Source organism: Ranitomeya variabilis, chromosome 6, assembly GCF_051348905.1.
Source record: "Ranitomeya variabilis isolate aRanVar5 chromosome 6, aRanVar5.hap1, whole genome shotgun sequence".
NCBI classification, from domain to species: domain Eukaryota; kingdom Metazoa; phylum Chordata; class Amphibia; order Anura; family Dendrobatidae; genus Ranitomeya; species Ranitomeya variabilis.
Genome location: NC_135237.1, coordinates 150525710 through 150546432, shown reverse-complemented (window position 1 = coordinate 150546432; position 20723 = coordinate 150525710). Strand labels below are relative to the sequence as shown.

At 40.9% G+C, this 20723-nt stretch overlaps 1 protein-coding gene across 1 annotated transcript in view; it reads left to right on the top strand.

The window, feature by feature from the left end:
* Nucleotides 1-20723, top strand: part of CNTNAP2 (contactin associated protein 2) — a 3158824-nt gene that overhangs the window by 2759411 nt on the left and 378690 nt on the right. The window contains exon 15 of the mRNA XM_077269131.1: nucleotides 15880-16007. Coding sequence (XP_077125246.1) covers nucleotides 15880-16007 — 128 coding nt within the window. The remainder of the gene's footprint in view (nucleotides 1-15879; nucleotides 16008-20723) is intronic.

Here is a 20723-nt window from a genome sequence, read left to right as displayed (position 1 = left end):
GTGAGCGGTGTATGCGGGCGCTGGGCAGTGAGTGCGGGGAGTAAGGAGCGGCCATTTTTTTCTGGACTGTGCGCGCTGCTGATTGGTCGCGGCAGCCATGACAGGCAGCTGCCGAGACCAATCAGCGAACGAATAACGGTGACAGAAGGACAGACGGAAGTTACCCTTAGACAATTATATATATAGATATAGATAGATATATACTGTATATTTCATACAGCGCTAGATAGCAGAAAAGCCGGTAATTCAATTGCCGGCTTTTGCTATCTCCTTCCCAAACCCAACATGATATAAGACATGGTTTACATACAGTAAACCTTTTCATATCCCTTTTTAACCCCTTCAGATGGATTTACATCATGGGACATGACTGAGCACTGAAAGGTATGGTATATTGTTGTTTTTTTATTTTTCCTTTTTTACAGAGCGAGGGTCGTCATTTGGATTAAGAGTATAATAAACTATTACAACATCCTGTGTCTTTATTTCATTAAAATACTCCTTCCTAATGTGTGTGTGTTTTATTAACCATTTACTACTTTTGGATTAATAATGGATAGGTGTCTTATTGACATCTCTCCATTATTAACAGACTTAATGTCACCTTACAATAGCAAGGTGGCAATAACCCTTTATTACCCCATATCCCACCGCTACAGGGGAGTGGGAAGAGAGTGGCTAAGTGCCAGAATAGGTGCATCTTCCAGATGTGCCTTTTCTGGGGTGGCTGGGGGCAGATGTTTTTAGCCAGGGGGGCAATAACCATGGTCCCTCTCTAGGCTATTAATATCTGCCCTCAGTCACTGGCTTTCCCACTCTGGCAGAGAAAATTGTGCGGGAGCCCACACCAGTTTTTTCCGCGATTTAACCCTTTATTTTAACAGCTAGAGCCACCAAATCTTGCACACACACACTACTAACATTAGTAGTGAGGAATATGCAAAAAAAAAGGGATATAAAAAGGTTTACTGTATGTAAAGCATGTCTCATATCATGTCGGGTTTGGGAAGGAGATAGCAAAAGCCGGCAATTGAATTACCGGCTTCTCTGCTATCTAGTGCTGTATAAAATATAAATTTATGCTTATATATGTGTCTCACTGACATATATATGTATATATATATATAGATATATATATATATACTGTATATATGTTTTCATGAATATTTGAGCCCATGGATCCATTCTATGTCCGTTTTGCAAGCCGGCGAGAAAATCTCGCTGTACGGATGCCATACGGATTACATATTATTATTATTTATTTATATAGCGCCATTGATTCCATGGTGCTGTACATGAGAAGGGGTTACATACAAGTTACAGATATCACTTACAGTAGACAAACTTACAATGACAGACTGATACAGAGGGGCGAGGACCCTGCCCTTGCGGGCTTACATTCTGCAGGATTATGGGGAAGGAGACAGTAGGTTGTGGGTTGCAGGAGCTCCCATGTTGGTGAGGCGGTAGCTTTGGTAGTGATGAGGAGTCAGCGGGGTCAGTGCAGGCTGTAGGCTTTCCTGAAGAGATATGTTTTCAGACTCCGTCTGAAGGATCCAAGTGTGGTGGATAATCGGACGTGTTGGGGCAGAGAATTCCAGAGGATGGGGGATATTCGGGAGAAGTCTTGGAGGCGATTGGATGAGGAGCGAATAAGTGTGGAGGAGAGAAGGAGGTCTTGGGAGGACCGGAGATTATGTGAGGGAAGATATATGGAGATTAGTTCAGAGATATATGGAGGAGACAGGTTATGATGGCCTTGTAGGTCAGTATTAGTAATTTTAACTGGATACGCTGAGGGAATGGGAGCCAGTGAAGAGATTTGCAGAGGGGGGAAGCGGAGGAGTAGCGAGGAGAGAGATGGATTAGTCGGGCAGCAGAGTTAAGGATGGACTGGAGAGGTGCAAGGGTGTTAGCAGGGAGGCCGCAGAAAAGGATGTTGCAGTAGTCAAGGCGGGAGATGATGAGGGCATGCACAAGCATTTTGGTAGATTGAAGATTGAGGAAAGGACGGATTCTGGAGATATTTTTGAGCTGGAGGCGACAGGAGGTGGAAAGAGCTTGGATGTGTGGTTTGAAGGACAGGGCAGAGTCGAAGGTTACTCCGAGGCAGCGGACTTCCGGTACGGGGGAAAGCATGATGTCATTGATTGCGATAGATAGGTCAGGTAAGGAAGATCTGTGGGATGGAGAAAAGATGATGAGTTCAGATTTGTCCATATTGAGTTTGAGGAAGTGAGAGGAGAAGAAGGAGGATATGGCTGATAGGCACTCTGGGATTCTGGACAGCAGAGCGGTGACGTCTGGGCCAGAGAGGTAGATCTGAGTGTCATCAGCATAGAGGTGGTACTGGAATCCATGGGACTTTATGAGTTGTCCCAAGCCAAGTGTATAGATTGAGAAGAGTAGGGGTCCTAGAACAGAGCCTTGGGGGACTCCAACAGAGAGAGGGTGGGATGAGGAGGTTGTGTGGGAGTGGGAGACGCTGAAAGTGCGGTTGGAAAGGTACGAGGGGATCCAGGATAGGGCGAGGTCTTTGATGCCAAAGGAGGAGAGGATCTGTAGTAGGAGGCAGTGGTCAACTGTGTCAAAAGCAGAGGACAGGTCTAGAAGGAGGAGTACAGAGTATTGTCCAGTAGCTTTGGCGGTAAGTAGGTCGTTAGTGATTTTGGTCAGGGCAGTCTCAGTTGAGTGATGGGGGCGGAAACCAGATTGTAGATTGTCGAACAACAAGTTAGATGAGAGGTGGCAGGAAAGCTCAGCATGCACGTGCTGCTCCAGGAGTTTGGAAGCGAATGGGAGCAGCGATATTGGGCGATAGCTGGACATAGCAGTTGGATCGAGGGTTGGTTTTTTAAGGATAGGTGTGATTGTGGCATGTTTGAATGCAGAAGGGAAGGTGCCAGAAGTTAGTGATAGGTTGAACAGGTGGGTTAGGGATGGGATCAGTGTGGTGGTGAGGTTGGGGAGGAGGTGGGATGGGATGGTGGTGAGGTGTGATTTGGAGAGGAGACAGTTAAGCCCCCCTTCAGTGATGTTGGATAGGGATGTTATGGGGTTTGGGCATTGGTCTAGGATACAAAGGGGTTGTGGTGGTTGAACAATGAAGACTTGCCTTGTCTGGTTGATCTTATTTTTAAAGTGTGTGGCAAAGTCCTCAGCAGAGATGAGGGAGGTTGGGGGGGCAGTGGAGGGCAGAGGAGGGAGTTAAAGGTTTTGAATAACTGTTTGGGGTTGTAGGATAGGGAAGATACGAGGGTTGTTGAAGTAGGTCTGTTTAGCAGATGTGAGAGCAGATTTGAATGCGAGTGTTGCTTGATTGAATACAGTGAAGTCATCTTGCGAGTGTGTTTTCATCCAACGCTGCTCCGCAACCCTGGACACTTGCCAGAGCTTTTTAGTGGTGTTATTGTGCCAAGGTTGTCTATTGATACGTCACACTCTGCCATGGACGAGAGGGGCAACCGTGTCAATAGCTGATGTAAGAGTGGCATTGTAGAAAGCAGTGGCAGTGTCTGTGTCGTGGAGTGAGGATATGGATGCCAGTGGTAGGATGGAGTCAGAGAGTGTGTGGGTGTCTAGGTGTGCAAGGTTTCTGCGGGGGTGCGCATGTTGCTGGACATGGATGACCGGTGAGGAGGACAGGGATGAGAAGGTGAGCAGATGGTGGTCAGATAGAGGGAGAGGAGAGGTGGTGAAGTTAGATAGAGAGCAGAGACGGGTGAATACCAGGTCTAGTGTATGCCCGCCTGTGTGGGTGGCTGCAGAAGACCGTTGAGTAAGTCCAAAGGATGAGGTAAGGGACAGAAGTTTGGAGGCTGTTGACTGAAGGGTATCAATGGGGATGTTGAAGTCACCCATGATGATGGTGGGAATGTCAGCAGAGAGAAAGTGAAGAAGCCAGGTGGAGAATTGGTCAATAAAGGCAGTGGAAGATGACATGCGTAAAATACGCAGCCACACCCTGCCTACGGATGACATACGGATCACTGTTTTGGGATAATTTCTGCGTATTACCCTTGTAAAATACGGACCGTATTTCCCTACGCTGAGTGTGACTCCGGCCTTATAGAGTGATTTCACATGGGTCGGTGTTAAATAATGCTAAAAATTTTTGGGATTTTTTTTCCTGCTCCCGGATAACGTCTGTAACTTGCAACCTAGCATACGAATTTAGTTCTAGCTGGGATAATTTTTCTATGGTCTCAGAAGCCCCCAAGCCTTACCAACCTGTTGACTGATTATATAGCATTTTAACTCCTTAACCCCCGGAGCTTTTTTTTTGTTTTACGTTTTTGTTTTTTGCTTCCCTTCTTCCCAGAGCCATAACTTTTTTATTTTTCTGTCAATTTGGCCATGTGAGGGCTTATTTTTTGTGGGACAAGTTGTATTTTTGAACAACACCATTGGTTTTACCATGTCATGTACTAGAAAACAGGAAAAAAAATTCCAAGTGTGGTGAAATTGCAAAAAAAGTGCAATCCTACACTTGTTTTTTGCTTGGCTTTTTTGCCAGGTTCACTAAATGCTAAAACCAGCCTGTCATTATGATTCTCCAGGTCATTACGAGTTCATAGACACCAAACATGTCTAGGTTCTTTTTTATCTAAGTGGTGAAAAAAATTCTAAATTTGCTAAAAAAAAAAAAAAAAATTGTGCAGTTTTCCGAGACCCGTAGCGTCTCCTTTTTTTAGGATATGGGGCTGGGTGAGAGCTTATTTTTTGCATGCTGAGCTGATGTTTTTAATTATACTATTTTGGTGTAGATATGTTCTTTTGATCGCCCATTATTGCATTTTAATGCAATTTTGCGGCCACTAAAAAAAATGTAATTCTGTCATTTTTTATTTTTTTCTTGCTACGCTGTTTAGCGATCGGGTTCATTTTTATTTATTGCTAGATTGCGTGATTCTGAATGTGGCGATACCAAATATGTGTAGGTTTGATTTTTTTATTGTTTTATTTTGAATGGGGAGAAAGGGGGATGATTTAAACTTTTATACTTTATTTTTTCATATTTTTTCAAACTTTTTTTTTAACTTTTTCCATGCTTCAAAAGCCTCCATGGGAGGCTTGAAGCTGAAATAGCCTGATCAGCTCTGCTACATAGGAGCGATGCTCAGATCGTAGCAGATTTACTGCATTGCTATGAGCGCCGACCACAGGGTAGCGCTCACAGCAATCTGGAATCAACAACCATAGAGGTCTTCAGAAGACCTATGGTTGTTATGGCAACACACTGATGACTCCCGATCACGTGACGGGGGTCACCAATGCGCGCATTTCCGGCCCGATGGCCGGAAGCACTTGTTAAATGCCGCTGTCAGCGTTTGACAGTGGCATTTAACTAGTTAATAGCGGTGGGTGGATCACGATTCCACCTGTCGCTATTGCGGGCACATGTCAGCTGTACAAAACAGCTGACATGTCACGGCTTTGATGCTGGCTCACCGCCGCAGCCCGCATCAAAGCAGGGGATCTGCCATGAGACGTACTATTCCATCCGTTGACAGAAAGGGGTTAATCAATGGGGTTTAGGAAAAAATGATAATAAAATAATATCAAAAATGAGAATCACAAAGCTATTCGCCCACAAGCACAAATTGCCTCTATACAGCACATGTTGGAAAAATGGCCTGTTTAGACACAATGTCTACTAAGTATGTAATAGCCATGCTCTCCACACTAAAGTACTCCTGCCAGAGCTGCCTCCTAGATGATTGAGTAGACCTGGAGGGTCTTTGTTCGTTAGGCATTACCTCACTGCATATCCAATTTACATATATACTACTAAAGTTTCCAGTGGTTTTTTTTGTGTGCATATGCCACTTTTACTGTAAATGTAAGCATAAAATGGATCACAACAGTATAGGTATTTTATTCCAGAAATATACAGTCATGGCCAAAAGTATTCACACCCCTGCAATTCTGTCAGATAATACTCAGTTTCTTCCTGAAAATGATTGCAAACACAAATTCTTTGGTATTATTATCTTCATTTAATTTGTCTTAAATGAAAAAAACACAAAAAGAATTGTTCTAAAGCCAAATTGGATATAATTCCACACCAAACATAAAAAAGGGGGTGGACAAAAGTATTGGCACTGTTCGAAAAATCCTGTGATGCTTCTGTAATTAGTGTAACTAACAGCACCTGTAACTTACCTGTGGCACCTAACAGGTGTTGGCAATAACTAAATCACACTTGCAGCCAGTTAACATGGATTAAAGTTGACTCAACCTCTGTCCTGTGTCCTTGTGTGTACTACATTGAGCATGGAGAAAAGATAAATAAATAATAAATAAATGATGGTCTAACTAAACACAAACCAGATGGAATAGCATGCAGCTGCAAGATGATGTGGTAGCCATGCTGCTTCAGTATGCCTTCAATTTTGAATAAATCCCCAACAGTGTCACCAGCAAAGCACCCCCACACCATCACACTTCCTCCTCCATGCTTCACGGTGGGAACCAGGCATGTAGAGTCCATCCGCACAAAGACATGATGGTTGGAACCAAAGATCTCAAATTTGGACTCATCAGACCAAAGCACACATTTCCACTGGTCTAATGTCCATTCCTTGTGTTCTTTAGCCCAAACAAGTCTCTTCTGCTTGCTGCCTGTCCTTAGCAGTGGTTTCCTAGCAGCTATTTTACCATGAAGGCCTGCTGCACAAAGTCTCCTCTTAACAGTTGTAGAGATGTGTCTGCTGCTAGAACTCTGCGCGGCATTGACCTGGTCTCTAATCTGAGCTGCTGTTAACCTGCGATTTCTAAGGCTGGTGACTAGGATAAACTTACCCTCAGAAGCAGAGGTGACTCTTGGTCTTCCTTTCCTGGGGCGGTCCTCATGTGAGCCAGTTTCTTTGTAGCGCTTGATGGTTTTTGCCACTGTACTTGGGGACACTTTCAAAGTTTTTCAAATTTTTCAGACTGACTGACCTACATTTCTTAAAGTAATGATGGCCACTCATTTTTCTTTACTTAGCTGCTTTTTTCTTGCCATAATACAAATTCTAACAGTCTATTCAGTAGGACTATCAGCTGTGTATCCACCAGACTTCTGCACAACTGATGGTCCCAACCCCATTTATAAGGCAAAAAATCCCACTTATTAAACCTGACAGGGCACACCTGTGATGTGAAAACCATTCCCGGTGACTACCTCTTGAAGCTCATGAAGAGAATGCCAAGAGTGTGCAAAGCAGTCATCAAAGCAAAAGGTGGCTACTCTGAAGAACCTAGAATATAAGACATAATTTCAGTTGTTTCACATTTTTTTTGTTAAGTATATAATTCCACATGTGTTAATTCATAGTTTTGATGCCTTCAGTGTGAATTTACAATTTTCATAGTCATGAAAATACAGAAAAATCTTTAAGTGAGAGGATCTGTCCAAACTTTTGGTCTGTACTGTACATATATATATATATATATATATATATATATATACAGTTTATATATAATAACTATCCTATCTCATCGTAGCTACTGCAAGCGTGGGAATTTAGTATTATTAAACCTTTTTGTAAAACAAGAAAATCTGTCCAATAAGGGTAATAGGAGTACTTTTTTGTTTTTGGTACACAAACTTTATCACTTTCTTATTTTTCTCACTATGATAAAAAATGTATTTAATGATTTTCAGTTAATCAGGTAGCGGTAAAGGGCAAAGTGGATAAAATGTAAGAAGAAAGATCGATTCGGCTCTCTGGGTTAAGAGCACTTGTGCGCTTATGGAGGCTTTTCCAGCACTTGTTTTCTTTTTTAATGATGTGAAATAAAGTATTACAGGATTTTACTACACACCCAAAGAGCTGAAATATATTTTCCTTCTCACGCATGTGGGTACCTGGCAATGGCAAAGTCCTGGGTGGAGATGTATGAATGCAGGGCTGGTTAGCTGGCTGATTTCTAACATATGAGGATAAACTGTAACACTGTCAAAAAGACACTCGTTGCAAAATGAAAGGAATAAGTATTGCAAAGCATAGACATTAGCAACAGCTCATGGATCCCAGCCTATAGCACATACTATTGTTTTTTCAGTGGCAGAATGGCATTTGATCTACCTTGGTAAATGTTTTTCCCAGCAATATGCGCTCCTGAAGGATGATGTCATGCCATTATACCTGAGGAAGACTCCAAGAAGTCAAAAACGGTTGTATTTTAGTTTGAAATAAAAATCATCCTTAAATCAGAATATCGAGTTCCATCATCATCCTTCAGGAGCGCAAATTGCTGGGAAAAACATTTACAAAGTGTTAACGCCTATAAAAGCACTGTTCAGGGTGCTCATCAATTCCCAGATCTCTGCAGCAAACTGAATGGAAAGAGGAATGGAGTGATCCATGGATTGGATCTATGCGCAATATATCAAGACACCAAAAAGGTGAGTGGATTCACACTGAGTATACACCTTTGGAAACTAACTACTACACTCCCAAGTCTGCGCTTCCCATTTCTCTCCCTATAATCCCCTCTTGTTTTATATTTGATCTACCTTGAGAACCTAGGTAAGCTTTTCCTCCTGGGAGCATTCAGCTTTCAGTCATACTGTCCTGAGGTCATGGCTGCTGTCACTGCACACAAGATGCCCTGGCACTCAGACTGACAGTCTGCTCTGCAGAACATCAGCTGTAAGGGCAGAGACACATTGCCGTATTCCTCGTGCGAGAATCGCATCGTAAACCTCGTACTGGCTGCTGGCTCTCCTGACCTGAGCTTGACAGCTGCATAGTAATCCATCACGCTGTCTTGCTCAGGTCAGGAGAGGTGCCAGGCCAGTCCATGCAGTGCCGATGCTATTCTCATGCTAGAGAAATAGAGCAGTCTGTCTCTGCCCTTAGTCAAAGGGTCGGGTCCTTGCATATAACCGCTGTGCACAGTGACACTAGCCAGAAGATTAAAACTAATTTTCTCCCAGAAGCCACACTTTCAGTACGGTGACCAGGCACGTTTCTAATGCTATTATCCTGCAGATTAACCCCATATCGGCAAGTTAATTGTCATTCGACCTGACAGGTTCACTTTAAGTTGCATCCTTTAAAATATCCAAATAAGTCATATTTCAACCATAACCTATTATTTCATTTATTATCTAAACTCTTTACCCATAACTTTAATTTAGGACTTTGCAACCAGTTATTCCTAAATCCTAGATCTGCAGTTGTAAATTTTGGAAATCACAATAAAACTTTGTGTTGTTGTCACCAACAAACCGCAAAGAGACTGTAACATGTGAACACATTCTATCAGTCATGACATTAAAACCACTGATAGGTGAACTGAAAAAACTTATCTCATGATAGTTACACTTTTCCTGTATAAGTCAGGAAGCTGTCAGTCAGCAGGTTCCAGCAGATCCACCAATATTCAGTAGAATAGGGTCAAATGTGAATTATCCAGTTGTGGCCACTTTGCAGTTGCTGTAGCTGTCCTTTTCCACTCTGAAACTAAGCACATCCAACCACTATGAGCTCCGGGAACAGCAGATCAGAGTGGGTACCGGATGTCTCACCCCCAACGCTCTGGTAATGAAAATAGGTAATCAATATGGAAGTACCAACCCTTCACCAGCTACAAACACTAACAGTGCATCCTCAAGGGGTATGAAAAAAAGTCAGCTGTTGATTTTACTGCTAATCAAACTGCAAAACATGCATTTTTAACTTGTGGATTTTGTACCAGATTTGCCATGCATTTCCTATTATGCATTGTAGAGACTGAAATCTGCAGCAATTATATGCAGAAAGAATTAACATGTAGTGGATTTAAAATCAGCTCCAGTTGTCCATTTATATGAAGATTGTTTTTGCAGTATATGGATAGTATTTATTAAAATCTCATCTGTTTGGCAGCTATAGTAATAGTAATACTTGTAAATTTTCTGAAGGGACCCATTACTTGGGAAATTTCCTGCTGCTAAGAAAGTGTTTCCTTTTTTATTAAACTTCAAAGTACCGTAATTGGAGGATTATATTGAGGTTCAGTAGGACTTCACTGAAAGTATACTGTAGACCAGGAGCCTCAAACACGTGTCCCATGGGCACCATGTGACCTGAAGCTGCTTCATGCAGCCTGCAGGCACTGGATCTCCCATGAGGATTGTGGCACGATCCTGGGGGAAGCTGACATCAGCAAGTCATTTAAAGGGACTCTGTCACTTCAAATTGGTGGGATATTTAAATGACTTTTTACCTGTCCGATGGGTGGCGTTTTATCTTCATTTCTCCACCCCATCCGTCCCCGTTGTCCGCAATATGTTAGCGAATTAGAGTACTTGTGCTCCATAGTTGGCGAGTGCGCAATGCAATCTTCGGTCACGCATGCGCAGTATGCTTTGCCCAACTGCAGGCAAAGCCGAAAAGCATTACAGCGCGTGCGCCCCCGCACTATGTCCCGGCAGTATTTTGCCGTGTTGCGGGACATAGTGCAGTAATGCTTTTCAGCTTTGCCCGCAGTTGGGCAAAGCATACTGCGCATGCGTGACCGAAGATTGCATTGCGCACTCGCCAACTATGGAGCACAAGTACTCTAATTCGCTAACATATTGCGGACAACGGGGACGGATGGGGTGGAGAAATGAAGATAAAACGCCACCCATCGGACAGGTAAAAAGTCATTTAAATATCCCACCAATTTGAGGTGACAGAGTCCCTTTAAGTTGAATGCCCGTCCTTGGATGCACATTCATTTGAAATGTATCACGGTGAAGACACCAGCTTTCTGCGCAGCTATACTGCTGCAAGCTGCCAGCCAATGAGAGGGTGGCATGATGGCGCAGGCAACATTTGATGTCAATCTCATGAACTGCCCAGGCTGCGAAGGTAAAGGGGACGCTGTTCACCAAGGAAGCAGATGTCAGGTGAAAGATTTTTTAATGTGTATGTGAAGTTTGGCACAATTGGGGAAATTACTACATGAAGGGGAACAGGATGGGACATTACTATAAGATGAGAATATTATTACAAGATGCTGACCAGAATGGGGACATTACAACAAGATGGAGACGAGGATGGGGCATTACTACAAGATAGGGACAAGGATGGGACATTACTTTAAGATGAGGGTGTTACTACAATATGCTGAGCAGAATGAGGATGTTAATACAAGATGGGGACCACGACTGGACATTACTACAATATAGCGACCAGGATGGAACATTACTACAAGATACTGACCAGGATGGGGATATTACTACAAGATCGGGACATTACTACAAGATGCTGACCAGAATGGGGACATTACTACAACTACTACAAGATGGGGACATTAGATGTTGATCAGAATTACTATATGGTGCTAATTGTAAGACAAAATTACTGTATGTGGCCAATTAGAGGACACAAAAAGGAAATAAAAATTGTAAAAATTAAAAAAAATCTAAATAAAGTATGACCTTTTTTATAATAAATATGCTGTTTTATGTATTAACTAAATTAAACAAAAAAGTGTACGTTTGTTATCGCCGCACCAGTAATGACCTAAGTTATAAAACTGTATAATAACCTATACAATGAATGCCATTTAAAAGAATAAAATAAAAAACAAGCCAAAAATTTTGAAAAGGTGAATAGAAAAAATTATATGGTACCACTAAAAATGTCATCTCGCCATGCAAAGAATGAAGCCCTTCAAATTTTTTTTTTAAGTGCGACCCATACAACCAGTCGAGTTTAAGACCCCTGCTGTAGAATGTAATACAATGGTGTTCATAAACCCTTGTTTTTTATTCTTTTATAATTGATACATGTTTGATTTCACAATTGATTGGCATTATCCCCTTCCTACCATGTGCTATTTTTATTACTGACGGAAAATCATTTTAACCTCCTCGTCACCAGGATCTGAATGTGACTGCTATGCCCCTGAAAAATAAAACAATGATATTTTCCTTTTTTATTAGTCATCCAGGCATATTTATAGATGCATAAAACTTGAGACAACTGCAACTTAGAACATCTGCACGTGAATTAATATGAAGGAGTGGGCGTTTCGCACAAGGGAGTCTTAACAGTTGAATGAGACTTTGCTAGCAGCTACATTTTTAGCAAGGTCGTCTGTTTACCGAATGGAAACTTGAAAAAATGATCTAATTGGCAATAAAATAATAGCAACAGACATATGCCTGTTCCTACAAGCAGAGGAAATTGACAAGTATCTGTATTTTTCTTGCTTTATGGCAGACTGGGTTTTTTTAGAGGAATAACATCAGTTAATTACTTTGTTGCTTTGCCATTAGCGGAAATGTGCTTACAATTTCTTAGGCATTAAGCTGTAAATAATTATTTCTGATGAATGGCAAAGCATTTAAAATGTTGTAAAAATGGATGTTTGAGTCATTTGCAAATAAAAACACTAAAATACAGCTGTTTGCATGGGAAGATTTCACTGGAAACTCAAGTCCTTAATTTAAACCTCCGACCTTTAAAAGCCTGTGCTTAGTAAACCAGCATTTTAGCGCTTCATCATCCCGATGAAGCAGAAGAAATGAGTAAGCAAATTATTTCTAAATAAAAGAGTGCTTACAAAGTTCTTCTATTTTGAGGCTAGAAGAATGACTATACCATTTATTATCATCATTTTAAAAAAGTGTAAATTCTTCTCAATGTCATTGGGATCCTTGGACACACCAGAGGAGGTCTTTATAATTAAACATAGTCAAAATTAGTTTTTTTTGTAATGCCCATGTTATGGCACGCAGCTATTATAAAGGACACTCACTATAAAGGGGTTCTCTTATTTTTATTACACATTTTCATTTAAAGTTCCCATAATAATAAGCTGACTGTAGAGTGTCTGTATATTGTGAACCTCAACAACCAGCTGTAATCCGTAGAAAAAAACCTGGCATAAATGCATCATTTCCCTATCGTGCCACCACAGAATAAATGGAGTACTACACATTTCTCTTAAAAATGAATATGCTGTTGTACCATTCTCTTCGTTTAAACCACTTTAGCTTAGCTAGGGTCCAAATTTTCCCATGAACTATGAAAGCAGATGGTGAAAAGGTGGAAAGAACAGTCAAAGGTACACTGAGCATCAAGGCACCCTTGACACGACCAAACCATTTAGTTCCTCTTCGCACCTGCTTATTTTTCCATTATTTTTTCCCTGATTTACAGAAGCCAAAGAAGGGTAGAGATAGATTAAAAAACAGTTACCGGTAGTTGGGAAGGTGCACTGAACTGTTTGGCCACTCTAAAGGGGCACCAAGCGACTGTGCTTGGTTTGAAGACTCATTTTGCGCTGATAGTCTCCATTTATCTCTAATTTCACTAATAGTGTTTTTAAGGTTTCTAAGACAGGCAGACCTTAATTCAAAAAGTCCAATGTGACTTTTGTGAGGGTAAATTAGACTGAATATATGTACTTATACGGCAGACTGCCGAGAGGATTACCACTGCCACAGAAGTAAAGGCCCCGTCACACACAGCGACGCTGCAGCGATACAGACAACGATGCTGATCGCTGCAGTGTCGCTGTTTAGTCTCTGTGTGGTCGCTGGGGAGCTGTCACACAGACCGCTCTCCAGCGACCAACGATGCCGAGGTCCCCGGGTAACCAGGGTAAACATTGGGTTGCTAAGCGCAGGGCCGCGCTTAGTAACCTGATGTTTACCCTGGTTACCAGCGTAAAAGTAAAAAAAACAAACAGTACATACTCACCTGCGCGTCCCCCGGCGTCCGCTTCCTGCACTGACTGAGCACCGGCCCTAACAGCAGAGCGGTGACGTCACCGCTGTGCTGTACTTTCACTTTATGGCCGGATCTCAGTCAGTGCGGGAAGCAGACGGCAAGGGACCTGACGGACACCGGAATGTGAGTATGTAGTGTTTGGTTTTTTTACATTTACGATGGTAACCAGGGTAAACATCGGGTTACTAAGCGCGGCCCTGCGCTTAGTAACCCAATGTTTACCCTGGTTACCAGTGAAGACATCACTGGATCGGTGTCACACACACCGATTCAGCGATGTCAGCGGGACCTCAACGACCAAAAAAAGGTCCAGGCCATTCCGACACGACCAGCGATCTCGCAGCAGGGGCCTGGTCGCTGGTACGTGTCAAACATAGCGAGATCGCTACTGAGGTCGCTGTTGCGTCACAAAACCTGTGACTCAGCAGCGATCTTGCTAGCGATCTCGCTATGTGAGACGGGGCCTTAACACAACAGTGAAGATTATCAGGAGCCAATATTTTTGCTAATAATAATTTATTACCATGGTTTTAGTACACGTTCTATATTAGTTTTAATAAGCCATTGTGCACTTAATAAGTATTTCTAATAAATACTAAATTAATAATTACGGTAATATTTTTAAAGATGACCAGGCCAGTTTTGGCTCTTATTTCAGTTCTGCAACTCCACTGAATATTCAATTTTTTTGGGGGACAGGGGAGTTAAATCCACCATAAGGTCCCAAACATATGGCCCTTTTATTAAGTGCTGAATTTAGTTTTACCAAGGGGGTGTTGCATAATTACTCCGTGAGTACCGCCCACTTGTAAAGACCATAAAAATTAGAACTAAATGAAAAGATTATCTCTTGAATGAGGTGGCAGCTTTAGAAAAAAAATGTAATACTGTATATATGTAAAGCATATGAATAAAAAAAAGACAAAAACTGCCCACTTTTGATGTAATTAATAACAAATTTAATACACCATAGTATACAGTTTTTACAGAATTGTATGTTAAACATAAAGTATACAATTTTCATCGCAACCTTGAATGCATTTAATCTTACCTTACAACCGTGAAAGTCCAAATAAGCCAAAACATCATAATTTAGAGATGACTCTTTCATTAAACCAAAGATAATACTCTCTTCCTGGGAATCTTTGAGACAGGTGTGCTCCAGCACAGACCCATAACAGAAAACTTTAGTTGTGATGGCATTTTACAAAATTACGTTGAGGAAATAAGGGATACCATATTGCTTTCATTTTGCTTCTTGCACCGAATTCTCAAGGATAGAAAAGAATCCTAGATCTCCACTGCAAGTAGCTTGTTGTGCTTACTACAATCTGCCAGCAAGTTGTCTTATTAATTTAGATGCATGCAAGAGATTTAGAGCTTTGGATCAAACAGACAGCCACAACAGCTGTAAATATAAATTAAGAATTTTCAAGTATAGAATTTTGCATTTATCTAGATAAAACCAATGAAATGAGCTGAAGCATAAGTTGGTATATGTGCAATGTGTAAGAGCATGCAAACACCATAGCCATTTCACAGTCAAAATCCAAGAAAAAATTGAAATGAGCATATTCCCTGTAGTAAATAAATAAGTAAATGATATAAATGATAATAGTACATGTAAATAAGAAAGGTAATTAGTTAACACTGCTTTGATCAAAAAAATGTAAAAGCCATCCCACTGTGACAAGTTGTACCCAAATCGGGACGGTCCTATCCTGTCTCTAGAATTAAAATCTTACCTTGTGTCAGTCGACCTCAATGTAGACAAGGGCAAAGAAGGACAGGGGTCCGAATGTTCAGGCACCTATCTATGTCTGATCAGTTTGGCCCCTGTCCTGCTCTGCCTTTATCTACATTAAGGTTGGCTGACATAAGGTAAGATTTTAATACGAGAGCCATGATAGGACCGTCCTGATTGGGTACGCCTTGTCCAGGTGGGATGGCTTTTACATTTTTTTTATCAAAGTAGTGCTAACTAATTACCCTTTTTTTATTTACACGTACTATTATGATTTACTTATTTATTTACTAAAGGGTATATGTTCATTTTGTTTTTTTCTGGGGTTTTATCTACTTAGATAAAATAATCTTTTAAATATACAGTATAAGCAATGGTTCTTTGTCATATTTAAGCTAAATATCAAATAATATCTCATTTTTGTTACAGGAGAAAGGATGATGGCATTTTGTCTTACAAAGATCATCTACCAGTGACTCAAGTGGTGGTTGGAGATACATATCGGTCATCATCAGAGGCCAAGCTGACTATTAACCCTCTGCGCTGTTATGGAGACAGTAAGTCAGACATCTTATTTTAAAATGTTTATGTTAAATACATGTTTAGGAAAATGCAATGGGCTTGTATGTAAAAAACTGCCTTATGTCCGCCACTAGCAACCAATCACAGGTCATATCTCATCTTCACATTGAGATCAGAAAAGAAACTCTAAGCTTTGATTGGATGCTATGAAAAATGATCACTTTTTCTGTTTCCATAACTTACATAATATTAACAGATAATGATTAATCAACAATTATCCTTAAAGGCAATCTGTCAGATTTTTGCTACCTTATCTATGAGCATCACAAAGTAGAGACAGAGGCTCCAATTCCACCAATGTATTACTTACTGCAGTTTTTATTTTATCGACAAGATCTTATCGCTAGAGGACTAGTAAACCTGCTGCCATGTAGTCCTTCATACTCATAAGCTGCGTATAACTCCGCCCCCTCCACTGATTGGCAGCTTTCTGCCTATGCCCAGTGTGCACAGAAAGCTGCCAATCAGAGGTGTGGGTGGGGTTATACAGAGCTCAGCATTCAGAGAACTGATTGATATACAGAAGACAAAACTGTGATGATATCAAAACTGCAGCAAGCAGCCCAGTAAGTGATGTGCTGCTGGAATCATGGTGTTCTCAGATGGGGTAGCAAAATCCTTGAGTAGCAAAATTAAAGTGTATAAGACTGAAAGAACATAATATTTCTATGAGTAATGATAATGTGAAGTTTTCCAGGGTAATTGACCTGGCCAATAAGACTTGCCTTCTAAGCCCGAATGGTTTGTAGAACCATTATTTAAAAAGTAAAAGTGTTTCTGACAGTGCTTATATAATTATTTCATTTGTTCGGGGAAGGTAATAGAGAATGTCTTAGCAGCAGTCATCCTTGTCCTTAATGGAAAACTTCTGCCAATCATACTTACTTTGTGATAAAAGATAATAGTAGGAACATAAAAGGAACACTACACAGATGGGATGCTGCCGCTAATGCCATCAGCTCTGCTATTTATTTCCATATTAACCAGGTTTATTATTGTGCAAACAGCAATCAGTCCTGTGGAAGACGGTGAATATTAGTGCTGGGTTTAATTTTCATGCTCATCAAGTAAAGTAATTAATCTGTTTCTTTGTAATGTTCGATTTTTTTTTATATGGATGGGATAACTAACTTGTTCTTTCTACTTTATATATTTTATTGTTGCGAATGGTAGGATATAATTGCGCTCAGGGACAAAAGAAGAACTTGGAATATGCAATTAATTCTCATGGAAAGCTAAAATGTTATCAGGCTTGCAATATAAAGTTCATTTTGTGGAATGTCTTGAAATATAACAGAACAATAGTCTTAAATTAGGGCAGTGAATTAATACACAACTAAAGCAATAATGTCAGCACTATTCATAATAATGCATATTAGCAGGTCTGGAGGTCCTCAGTGATGGAAACATGAGATTAGGGCTGAGGCTACCCGGCAACATTGGTTGCGACATCTGTCACTTAATCAACGTTTGCTAGATGTCGCTGCTATGTAGCAGCATGATCCAAGCGAATGGAGTCACATTGCGACCTCGAGGGTACAAGAAAATTGCAAGAAGTCCAACATTACCAGGTTTTTTAAAATCTGTGAGATGTACTGAGAACCCATTCACTTGTATTGCCCTGAGATGTGGCAGCGACATCTGGCAAACCTTGTTCATGGCCACTGTTGCCGTGTAGCCCCAGCCTACAGTGCCTTGCGAAAGTATTCGGCTCCCTGGAACTTTTTAACCTTTTCCCACATATCATGCTTCAAACATAAAGATACCAAATGTAAATTTTTGATGAAGAATCCACAACAAGAGGAACACAATTGTGAAGTTGAACAAAATGTATTGGTTATTTTAAATTTTTGAGGAAAATCAAAAACTGAAAAGTGGGGTGTGCAATATTATTTGGCCCCTTTAACTTAATACTTTGTTGCGCCACCTTTTGCTGCAATTACAGCTGCAAGTCGCTTGGGGTATGTCTCTATCAGTTTTGTACATGGAGAGACTGAAATTTTTGCCCATTCTTCCTTTGTAAACAGCTCAAGCTCAGTGAGGTTTGATGGAGATCGTTTGTGAACAGCAGTTTTCAGCTCTTTCCACAGATTCTTGATTGGATTGAGGTCTGGACTTTGACTTGGCCATTCTAACACCTGGATACGTTTATTTGTGAACCATTTCATTGTAGATTTTGCTTTATGTTTGGGATCATTGTCTTGTTGGAAGACAAATCTCTGTCCCAGTTTCAGGTCTTTTGCAGACTCCAACAGGTTTTCTTCAAGAATGGTCCTGTATTTGGCTCCATCCATCTTCCCATCAATTTTAACCATCTTCCCTGTCCCTGCCACCACCATGTTTGACAGTGGGGATGGTGTGTTCAAGGTGATGATCTGTGTTGCCTTTACTCAAAACATATCATTTGGCATTGTTGCCAAAATGTTCAATTTTGGTTTCATCTGACCAGAGCACCTTCTTACACATGTTCGGTGTGTCTTCCAGGTGGCTTGTTGCAAACTTTAAACAACACTTTTTATGGATATCTTTGAGAAATGGCTTTCTTCTTGCCACTTTTCCATAAAGTCCAGATTTGTGCAGTGTACAACTGATTGTTGTCCTATGGACAGACTGTCCCACCTCAGCTGTAGATCTCTGCAGTTCATCCAGAGTGATCATGGGCCTCTTGACTGCATCTCTGATCAGTCTTCTCCTTGTGTGAGATGAAAGCTTAGAGGGACTGCCGAGTCTTGGTAGATTTGCAGTGGTAAGATACTCCTTCCATTTCAATATGATTGCTTGCACAGTGCTCCTTGGGATGTTTAAAGTTTTGGAAATGATTTTGTATCCGAATCTGGCTTTAAACTTCTCCACAACAGTATCACGGACCTGCCTGTTGTGTTCCTTGGTCTTCATTATGCTCTCTGTGCATCAAACAGAACCCTGAGACTATCACAGAACAGGTGCATTTATACGGCGACTTGATTGCACACAGGTGGATTATATTTATCATCATTAGGCATTTAGGACAACATTGGATCTTTCAGAGATCCACAATGAACTTCTGGAGTGAGTTTGCTGCACTGAAAGTAAAGGGACCAAACAATATTGCACGCCCCACTTTTCAGTTTTTGATTTTCCACAAAAATGTAAAATAACCAGTAAATTTTGTTCAACTTCATGATTGTGTTCCACTTGTTGTTGATTATTCACCAAAAATTTACATTTGTTATCTTTATGTTTGAAGCATGATATGTGGGAAAAGGTTGACAAGTTCCAGGGAGCTGAATACTTTCTCAAGGCACTATGTAGTGATTATGCGAATAGTCTCATTTACATAGTAGTATGCAGAAGCTTTCTTTTTGCAATTTGTAGTAACTCAAAGGTACAGTATCAGGGCTTCTTCACATGTTGTGTTTGTGCTATTTATCCCTGCACGATTTTACTCAGCGTTATATGATGCGAGCAAAATAAATTGGATTTCTGAAATCTCATGCACGTGATGCTTATTCGTTCCATGCATATTTGAACCATCACAGCATTTGTTTCAAATCTGCAGCAGGTCAATTAAGTGTCTTTCAATCATTCAAAGAGTGGAGAAAAAACATACATAAAATCGCATCAAAAACGCACATAAAAACGATGCAAAAATGTAGGTATTTTGCGCAATGTTTTTTCTGCCAAGACACTGGTTTTGGTGCAGAAGAATCTGCTGCAAATACTCAGTGTGTGCACGTAGCCTAGTGCTGGATTTACCTGACCTGCTCTTAACGGCATTTGGCAGCAATAGTCTGCAGACTGCTTATTTACTTCTGCTGTAGAGCTTCTTGGGTATGATTTTGACCTGTACGGTGGTCGTTGTGCAGAGAATGGGTACGTGAGCTGTGTCCTCACCTATTGTGAATGGGGTGATCTTGTGATTTAAATATCTTTAATTGCAATCTTCCATGAAAAGTATATGGAAAAGTGATCCATGTAGAAAAGGAATTGTCCTCTTGATATTAGGCTTAGTGGCAAGAGTGAAAACTGCAAGATTTCAAGATTCTCATATGCTTAACATAATTTGGTTTAAAGAAAAAAAGTAATTCCAGTGACATACTAACTTTGAAGAAAGGGATATGTGTTGTTTTAAAAAGGTTGTCTTATTTTTTAGTCATGGATGTTTTTAAAATAATAAGCAAACCACACTTCCCTTCCGTCTCAAATACCACCGTAGATTCATGCAGGCCACAACAGAGCTGTCTACTATGTTTAGAAGTCTACAGGAAATCCGATGCTTGTGATTGGCTGTTGCAGTCGTGTGATTGGAATAGCACGTCATTGGATGCTCTTTGATGACGCGCTCTTCTGGTCACCAGACTGTTGGAGGCAATCCCAACTTTCAGTTGTCCTGTTATCCTTCCAACAGGATAGACATAATTTCTGGATCCATGCACAGAACTCTGGAACAGCCTACGCTAGATCTTTTGAGGTATCAGAAGGGGTGTTTGCTTTCGTTTGTTATTTTAAAAAGACATCCTTGCCCATTAAGCAGGGCCGTATTTAGAGTTTATGCCGCCCTAGGCACTTTTAGTGCTGCCTCCCCCATTGGTGAGTATGACTAATTCAGACACTATTGGCAGTCACTTAGGCTACTTTCACATCAGCGATTTTTGCCATTTGCAGCAGATCCGGAAGTTTTTCCACATCTGCCGCGTAACGGATCACTTACA